The sequence below is a fragment of the Oncorhynchus masou genome, chromosome 2 (genome assembly GCF_036934945.1).
Source record: "Oncorhynchus masou masou isolate Uvic2021 chromosome 2, UVic_Omas_1.1, whole genome shotgun sequence".
In the NCBI taxonomy this organism is placed as follows: Eukaryota; Metazoa; Chordata; class Actinopteri; order Salmoniformes; family Salmonidae; genus Oncorhynchus; species Oncorhynchus masou.
Genome location: NC_088213.1, coordinates 4663173 through 4673172, shown reverse-complemented (window position 1 = coordinate 4673172; position 10000 = coordinate 4663173). Strand labels below are relative to the sequence as shown.

The following is a 10000-nucleotide window of genomic DNA, read 5'->3' as shown; positions in this document are numbered from 1 at the left end:
TGCTTTGCTGTTTGGGGGTTTTAGGCTGTGTTTCTGTACAGCACTTTGAGATATCAGCTGATGTACGAAGGGCTTTATAAATACATTTGATTGATTGATCGTGTCTGTCTACCTGTTGTGCCTGTGAGAAGGAGGGTGCGTTGGTGGGCACCAGGATGTTTCTGCCAGCCTCTGCCAGCTGTCCGTGTCGACCAGCTCCCCACAGAAACACATCACACTTCCCTCCCAGGTGCCAGTCCTGGAGACAACAGAAACACAGAGAGATCATGGTCTGTCCCAACAGGGGCCATTCAACATCTACCTTTACAACAGGACGACAACTGGGATTATCACATTTCAATTCAACGTGTCTCTTCAAAGTGCCTGAATGACAAAGAAATGAAGTGTCCAACATGTAATAGATCTGTTCTAGAGACCTGAAACAAACGAGAAAACACTGAAGACATCTTACCTCAGGTCTGGAGGTGGCCCAAGACATGATTTGTTCATCCATACCAGAACCCCATGTACTGTTGTCCTGTAGGGACAAGAGAGTTTTAATCTATACCAGAACCACATGTACTGTTGTCCTGTATAGAGAGAGTTTTAATCCATACCAGAACCACATGTACTGTTGTCCTGTATAGAGAGAGTTTTAATCCATACCAGAACCACATGTACTGTTGTCCTGTATAGAGAGAGTTTTAATCCATACCAGAACCACATGTACTGTTGTCCTGTATAGAGAGTTTTAATCCATACCAGAACCACATGTAATGTTGTCCTGTATAGAGAGAGTTTTAATCCATACCAGAACCACATGTAATGTTGTCCTGTATAGAGAGAGTTTTAATCCATACCAGAACCACATGTACTGTTGTCCTGTATAGAGAGAGTTTTAATCCATACCAGAACCACATGTACTGTTGTCCTGTATAGAGAGAGTTTTAATCTATACCAGAACCCCATGTACTGTTGTCCTGTATAGAGAGTTTTAATCCATACCAGAACCCCATGTACTGTTGTCCTGTATAGAGAGTTTTAATCTATACCAGAACCCCATGTACTGTTGTCCTGTATAGAGAGTTTTAATCTATACCAGAACCCCATGTACTGTTGTCCTGTATAGAGAGAGTTTTAATCTATACCAGAACCACATGTAATGTTGTCCTGTATAGAGAGTTTTAATCTATACCAGAACCACATGTACTGTTGTCCTGTATAGAGAGAGTTTTAATCCATACCAGAACCACATGTACTGTTGTCCTGTACAGAGAGAGTTTTAATCTATACCAGAACCACACAACCACTTCTAGTCCAAATGTTGGTTATATCTTAGAGAGACAAGTCAGCTTCTAGTCCAAATGTTGGTTATATCTTAGAGAGACAAGTCAGCTTCTAGACCAAATGTTGGTTATATCTTTGAGAGACAAGTCAGCTTCTAGCCCAAATGTTGGTTATATCTTAGAGAGACAAGTCAGCTTCTAGACCAAATGTTGGTTATATCTTAGAGAGACAAGTCAGCTTCAAGTCCAAATGTTGGTTATATCTTAGAGAGACAAGTCAGCTTCTAGTCCAAATGTTGGTTATATCTTAGAGAGACAAGTCAGCTTCTAGCCCAAATGTTGGTTATATCTTAGAGAGACAAGTCAGCTTCTAGACCAAATATTGGTTATATCTTAGAGAGACAAGTCAGCTTCTAGACCAAATGTTGGTTATATCTTAGAGAGACAAGTCAGCTTCTAGACCAAATGTTGGTTATATCTTAGAGACAAGTCAGCTTCTAGTCCAAATATTGGTTATATCTTAGAGAGACAAGTCAGCTTCTAGACCAAATGTTGGTTATATCTTAGAGAGACAAGTCAGCTTCTAGTCCAAATGTTGGTTATATCTTAGAGAGACAAGTCAGCTTCTAGACCAAATGTTGGTTATATCTTAGAGAGACAAGTCAGCTTCTAGCCCAAATGTTGGTTATATCTTAGAGAGACAAGTCAGCTTCTAGTCCAAATGTTGGTTATATCTTAGAGAGACAAGTCAGCTTCTAGACCAAATGTTGGTTATATCTTAGAGAGACAAGTCAGCTTCTAGACCAAATGTTGGTTATATCTTAGAGAGACAAGTCAGCTTCTAGACCAAATGTTGGTTATATCTTAGAGAGACAAGTCCGCTTCTAGTCCAAATGTTGGTTATATCTTAGAGAGACAAGTCAGCTTCTAGACCAAATGTTGGTTATATCTTAGAGAGACAAGTCAGCTTCTAGACCAAATATTGGTTATATCTTAGAGAGACAAGTCAGCTTCTAGACCAAATGTTGGTTATATCTTAGAGAGACAAGTCAGCTTCTAGACCAAATGTTGGTTATATCTTAGAGAGACAAGTCAGCTTCTAGCCCAAATGTTGGTTATATCTTAGAGAGACAAGTCAGCTTCTAGCCCAAATGTTGGTTATATCTTAGAGAGACAAGTCAGCTTCTAGACCAAATGTTGGTTATATCTTAGAAAGACAAGTCAGCTTCTAGACCAAATGTTGGTTATATCTTAGAGAGACAAGTCAGCTTCTAGCCCAAATGTTGGTTATATCTTAGAGAGACAAGTCAGCTTCTAGACCAAATGTTGGTTATATCTTAGAGAGACAAGTCAGCTTCTAGCCCAAATGTTGGTTATATCTTAGAGAGACAAGTCAGCTTCTAGTCCAAATGTTGGTTATATCTTAGAGAGACAAGTCAGCTTCTAGACCAAATGTTGGTTATATCTTAGAGAGACAAGTCAGCTTCTAGACCAAATGTTGGTTATATCGTAGAGAGACAAGTCAGCTTCTAGACCAAATGTTGGTTATATCTTAGAGAGACAAGTCAGCTTCTAGTCCAAATGTTGGTTATATCTTAGAGAGACAAGTCAGCTTCTAGTCCAAATGTTGGTTATATCTTAGAGAGACAAGTCAGCTTCTAGTCCAAATGTTGGTTATATCTTAGAGAGACAAGTCAGCTTCTAGCCCAAATGTTGGTTATATCTTAGAGAGACAAGTCAGCTTCTAGCCCAAATATTGGTTATATCTTAGAGAGACAAGTCAGCTTCTAGTCCAAATGTTGGTTATATCTTAGAGCAGGGGTGTCAAAGTCAAATGGACGGAGGGCCAAATAAAAAATTTAGCTACAAGCCGAGGGCCGGACTGTTCGAATGTTCATTGAAAATTTTTTAAATGACGCATATAGTCTAGTGAACCTAATTGAACCTACTGAAAACCTAACAAATATATTCCAATATGATCAGATAAATAAAGCAATATTTTCTTATGGCTCTGTCAGTAATCTTTAATTTTCAACAGACACAAAAGACAAATTTCCTTTATATAAAAATCCCCATAACATGAACATTAAATGAAAGAAACCGGTATTCAAGGCACCATCAGTAGCCTATATTTTCTATTTTAGCAAAAGTGGGCTAAATTTACTTCAAAGAAAAAAACAATAATAGCAATTTTCTATCATCCACTCAACTGAAATATTTTTAAAATATAATTGGATTGAAATACAATAAAATAAAGTGCAAAAATCTATTAATCAAAAACAACACTTTGTTTAAGGAGAAGTAACATGCAGTGAAAACAAATATTAAACTTTAACTTTTAAACTTGAACTGAGTAAAAACTCTAAATATGTGATTGCACAGTAATGTTCACTTGTTTGAGGTTGAGGGTGATACTTGGTGGTGTCCCATCTTTTCCACAAGTTCATCAATGTTCGGGGTAAGGCTCTGAGCTGAGGAAATCCTCAGAATTGAGTGGAGGTGTTCAGCAGTAAGTCGACTTCTGTGTGATGTTTTGTTCAGGTTCATCAAAGAAAAAAGTTGTTCACACAGGTATGTGCTGCCAAACATAGACAACGTTTGAGCAGCCTGGATGCGCAGCTGGGGCATTGTGTCGGGGAGGAAACGGGCGAACTCCGCAGCACCCACTGCCGCATATTTTGCCCTCAGTGCATCATTGCATTGGAGGTCAATCAACTCCATTTGGAGGTTTGGTGGTGAGCTTTCCACGTCAACAGCAAATGGGTTACCGAGCAGTTCCAACCTGCTTTTTTGTGCTTCAAAGTCAGCAAATCGGCGTCGAAAGTCAGCGGCAAGCATACCTATTTTATCAGCCAACTGTGCGCTCGGGAACGCACTGGTAGAGAGCTTCTCTTTCATGGTCTGGCAGCTGGGAAAGTGGCTCAAATTTTCTTTCCGCATCTGCGTCTCCCACAGAGTCAGTTTGGTTTTAAATGCCTTCACTGTACTGTACATATCAGAGATGACATGATCCCGACCCTGCAGCTGCAAGTTCATTGCATTCAGATGACTCGTAATGTCACACAGAAAAGCCATTTCACACAGAAACATTTCGTCTCGGAGTTGTGTTGTGTCTTTCCCTTTGCTGTCCAAGAACAGACAAATCTCCTCACGAAGCTCGAAACATCTTTGAAGCACCTTTCCCTGGCTTAGCCATCGCACCTCTGTGTGATAAGGCAAATCACCATGCTCCGTTTCTAACTCCGTCAGAAATGCCTTGAACTGGCGGTGATTCAAACCTTTGGCTCTGATAAAGTTAACTGTGCGCGTGATGATGCTCATTACATGCTCCATTTTCAAGGCTTTACCGCACAACGCTTCCTGGTGTATGATACAATGATAAGCTGTCAGCTCACCTGTCGCGTTTTCCTCTTGCATCTTTTCCCGTATCTTTGCCACCAGTCCGCTCCTGTGTCCACACATCGCAGGTGCTCCGTCGGTTGTCAAACCCACGAGTTTTTCCCAAGGCAGCTCCATCTCATTTACACATCTTGACACCTCTTCATACAAATCATGCCCCGTAGTTGTGCCATGCATAGGACGTAAAGCCAAAAACTCCTCTGTCACGCTTAGGCTGGAGTCCACTCCGCGGATGAAAATTGACAACTGGGCAATGTCAGAAATGTCGGTGCTCTCATCCACAGCCAAGGAATATGCAATGAAATCTTTTCCCTTTTTCACAAGCTGCTCTTTTAGATTGATGGACAACTGGTCTACTCTCTCGGCAATGGTGTTTCTGCTCAGACTCACATTTAAAAAGAGTTGCCTTTTTTCTGGGCAAACTTCGTCACAAACTTTAATCATGCAGTTTTTGATGAAATCCCCCTCCGTAAATGGCCGGGCTGATTTAGCGATCTCTTCTGCCAAAATAAAACTGGCCTTGACAGCAGCCTGGCCTTGTGATTTGGCTTTTTTGAACAGAGCCTGTCGAGATTTGAGGCCTCGTTTTAATTCCTCTGCCTTTTGTAGCCTTTGTTCCATGTCCATATTCTTGTTTTTGTCCGCGTGTTTCGTTTCATAATGTCGTCTCAGATTATACTCTTTCAGTACCGCCACACTTTCTCCACACAGAAGACACACAGGTTTTCCAGCTACCTCCGTGAACATATACTCCGACTCCCACCTTGTTTGAAACCCCGGTTCTCAGTGTCCACCTTCCGTTTTGCCATTTTTGATGGGTATCTGAAAGTTAATTTTACTGTGATGCTGACGACTGCTGTGCCAATAAATATTGAAATGAAGCAGCCTACTGCTCGGTGCGTCACCGTTGCATTGTGGGAAATGTAGTATTGGTGCGTGTAAAAGATCTGCGGGCTGCCGGCTTGCTGCGGTCTGCGGGCCGGTTCTAATAATAAATCAAGATCATCCCAGGGGCCGTAAAAAACCTTCTCGCGGGCCGGATGTGGCCCGCGGGCCTTGACTCTGACATATGTGTCTTAGAGAGACAAGTCAGCTTCTAGTCCAAATGTTGGTTATATCTTAGAGAGACAAGTCAGCTTCTAGCCCAAATGTTGGTTATATCTTAGAGAGACAAGTCAGCTTCTAGTCCAAATGTTGGTTATATCTTAGAGAGACAAGTCAGCTTCTAGACCAAATGTTGGTTATATCTTAGAGAGACAAGTCAGCTTCTAGCCCAAATGTTGGTTATATCTTAGAGAGACAAGTCAGCTTCTAGTCCAAATGTTGGTTATATCTTAGAGAGACAAGTCAGCTTCTAGACCAAATGTTGGTTATATCTTAGAGAGCGATTGAATGCCCCTGATTCCGCATGTGTTTTTCTGTTGCTCATTAAGAAAAAGGGAGATTTCAGTCTTCACTTGTTGTATGTGGCAGTTCCTGCTGTTTCCCCCCATGAGACGCCAGAGGAACAAAGACAGTAACACTTCCTCAAAATAGTCAAAGAACTTAATCAAAGATAACTCAAGATACGGGGCGGCAGGGTAGCCTAGTGGTTAGAGCATTGGACTAGTAACCGGAAGGTTGCAAGTTCAAATCCCAAAGCTGACAAGGTACAAATCTGTCATTCTGCCCCTGAACAGGCAGTTAACCCACTGTTCCTAGGCCGTCATTGAAAATAAGAATTTGTTCTTAACTGACTTGCCTAGTTAAATAAAAATATCTGTCATTAATTTAGACGGGGGGGTTTGCAGAGGAGATTTTATATCTGTCTATAGTATTTGGTGCAGTATTTCTTAAGTTAAAATAAAACGCGCGCCGTGTTTCCTTGTGTAAACCTGATGCGGGTGCAGGTCTGTCTGTTCTGCACTACGATTGGACAGAGCGCAATCACCTCACCTGTTAGTTCATCCAGCATTATTGGACAAAGTGGTCATTGTGGAAATCAAAACCCAACCCTCAAGTCCTGACCAACTCTTGTACTCAAATTTACAGAACTCTTGTTTTTGGAAAAAATACTGACTTTACGGACCAAAAATAAACCTACTTACACTTTTTCGGACATTTTTGGTTTTGACTAATATGGTTGTTATATATTAGGCATTATATTATGTTATATAAGGTGTTTTCAACCAGAGAAGTTGGTTCCACAGTTCAGTTGTACTTTTAAAGATCCACTCTGTCAGAGCAATAGAGGTTCATTGTCTTCTGTAGAAAGCTCACCATGAGAAGGACCATCTCCTCCTTGGGTACAGGCTCCAGGTCGGGAACAGCAAAGGCCTCTGGGAACGTGTTGCCCCGAGCCAGGGCCTCCGCTGCCTTCACCGTGGTGGAGAAGCAGTCTAGCCACGCCCACTCGCCGGGTGACCAGGTGGCTGGTTCCAGGGGACAGAGGCGGAGGTGGGGGGGGACGGGAGGGGAACACAGGAGCTGATCCAGGTGTAACCCCACGGCCAGGGAGGCCAGGCACTGCATGTAGGGGCTGTGGACCAGCTGTTCTCCACACACTACGTGGGGCTGGTGGACCAAACAGGAAGTACACATTTAGACGTGGGTGTTATAACATATGTTATGGTAACCGCTGACGATGACAACCAACTACGGTGAAAACAACTACGATTAAAAAAGGAAGTAGGAAGGATTTTAGACAGTTATGATCGATTACCTTGAAACTGGGCTGTCATTTACTTACAAATAACACACATGCACGCACGCGCACACACACACACGCACGCGCACGCGCACGCGCGCACACACACACACACACACACACACACACACACACACACACACACACACACACACACACACACACACACCAACTACCTTCTCGTATGAGTACTGCTCCTGCAGCATAACAGGCAGCCTCTCCAGGAAGGCTCTCATGCAGGGAGCCATGTTCAATCCCACAACCCCCTGCTTCTTCAGCGCCGTCCGGCAGGTGGCGAGCACCTGGTGAGAGGACATGAAGTCTGTCGAGCAATTCACCACCAACACGTCCTGAGGACAAAGACAACAACAGAATCAGGAGAGTCGGACAAGAGTCCGACTCATACAAGAAGCCCATTTAAACTGTACTGTAGTATCGTTTAGTCAGAGTTGAGTCAGTCCATACTGTAGTATCCTTTAGTCAGAGTTGAGTCAGTCCATACTGTAGTATCCTTTAGTCAGTCCATACTGTAGTATCCTTTAGTCATACTGTAGTATCCTTTAGTCAGAGTTGAGTCAGTCCATACTGTAGTATCCTTTAGTCAGAGTTGAGTCAGTCCATACTGTAGTATCCTTTAGTCAGAGTTGAGTCAGTCCATACTGTAGTATCATTTAGTCAGTCCATACTGTAGTATCCTCTAGTCAGAGTTGAGTCAGTCTATACTGTAGTATCCTTTAGTCAGAGTTGAGTCAGTCCATACTGTAGTATCCTTTAGTCAGAGTTGAGTCAGTCTATACTGTAGTATCCGTTAGTCAGAGTTGAGTCAGTCTATACTGTAGTATCCTCTAGTCAGAGTTGAGTCAGTCCATACTGTAGTATCCTTTAGTCAGAGTTGAGTCAGTCTATACTGTAGTATCCTTTAGTCAGAGTTGAGTCAGTCCATACTGTAGTATCCTTTAGTCAGTCCATACTGTAGTATCCTTTAGTCAGAGTTGAGTCAGTCCATACTGTAGTATCGTTTAGTCAGAGTTGAGTCAGTCCATACTGTAGTATCCTCTAGTCAGAGTTGAGTCAGTCCATACTGTAGTATCGTTTAGTCAGAGTTGAGTCAGTCCATACTGTAGTATCCTTTAGTCAGAGTTCAGTCAGCCAATACTGTAGTATCCTTTAGTCAGTCCATACTGTAGTATCCTTTAGTCAGAGTTAAGTCAGTCCATACTGTAGTATCCTTTAGTCAGAGTTGAGTCAGTCCATACTGTAGTATCCTTTAGTCAGAGTTGAGTCAGTCCATACTGTAGTATCCTTTAGTCAGAGTTGAGTCAGTCCATACTGTAGTATCCTTTAGTCAGAGTTGAGTCAGTCTATACTGTAGTATCCTTTAGTCAGAGTTGAGTCAGTCCATACTGTAGTATCCTTTAGTCAGTCCATACTGTAGTATCCTTTAGTCAGAGTTGAGTCAGTCTATACTGTAGTATCCTTTAGTCAGAGTTGAGTCAGTCCATACTGTAGTATCGTTTAGTCAGAGTTGAGTCAGTCCATACTGTAGTATCCTCTAGTCAGAGTTGAGTCAGTCCATACTGTAGTATCGTTTAGTCAGAGTTGAGTCAGTCCATACTGTAGTATCCTTTAGTCAGAGTTCAGTCAGCCAATACTGTAGTATCCTTTAGTCAGAGTTGAGTCAGTCCATACTGTAGTATCCTTTAGTCAGTCCATACTGTAGTATCCTTTAGTCAGAGTTGAGTCAGTCTATACTGTAGTATCCTTTAGTCAGAGTTGAGTCAGTCCATACTGTAGTATCCTTTAGTCAGAGTTGAGTCAGTCCATACTGTAGTATCCTTTAGTCAGAGTTGAGTCAGTCCATACTGTAGTATCCTTTAGTCAGTCCATACTGTAGTATCCTTTAGTCAGAGTTGAGTCAGTCCATACTGTAGTATCGTTTAGTCAGAGTTGAGTCAGTCCATACTGTAGTATCCTTTAGTCAGTCCATACTGTAGTATCCTTTAGTCAGAGTTGAGTCAGTCCATACTGTAGTATCGTTTAGTCAGAGTTGAGTCAGTCCATACTGTAGTATCCTCTAGTCAGAGTTGAGTCAGTCCATACTGTAGTATCGTTTAGTCAGAGTTGAGTCAGTCCATACTGTAGTATCCTTTAGTCAGAGTTGAGTCAGTCCATACTGTAGTATCCTTTAGTCAGAGTTGAGTCAGTCCATACTGTAGTATCCTTTAGTCAGAGTTCAGTCAGTCCATACTGTAGTATCCTTTAGTCAGAGTTGAGTCAGTCCATACTGTAGTATCCTTTAGTCAGAGTTGAGTCAGTCCATACTGTAGTATCCTTTAGTCAGAGTTGAGTCAGTCCATACTGTAGTATCCTTTAGTCAGAGTTGAGTCAGTCCATACTGTAGTATCCTTTAGTCAGAGTTGAGTCAGTCCATACTGTAGTATCCTTTAGTCAGAGTTGAGTCAGTCCATACTGTAGTATCCTTTAGTCAGAGTTGAGTCAGTCCATACTGTAGTATCCTTTAGTCAGAGTTGAGTCAGTCCATACTGTAGTATCCTTTAGTCAGAGTTGAGTCAGTCCATACTGTAGTATCCTTTAGTCAGAGTTGAGTCAGTCCATACTGTAGTATCGTTTAGTCAGAGTTGAGTCAGTC

At 42.0% G+C, this 10000-nt stretch overlaps 1 protein-coding gene across 2 annotated transcripts in view; it reads right to left on the bottom strand.

Moving 5' to 3' along the window:
- Positions 1–10000, bottom strand: part of LOC135554485 (probable E3 ubiquitin-protein ligase HERC1) — a 68568-nt gene that overhangs the window by 53519 nt on the left and 5049 nt on the right. For both annotated transcript variants that reach the window (XM_064986822.1, XM_064986811.1), the window contains exons 4-7: positions 7527–7700; positions 6924–7217; positions 452–517; positions 113–238 (exon numbers count right to left, since the gene is read on the bottom strand). In XM_064986822.1, the coding sequence (XP_064842894.1) occupies positions 113–238; positions 452–517; positions 6924–7217; positions 7527–7700 (660 nt within the window). The remainder of the gene's footprint in view (positions 1–112; positions 239–451; positions 518–6923; positions 7218–7526; positions 7701–10000) is intronic.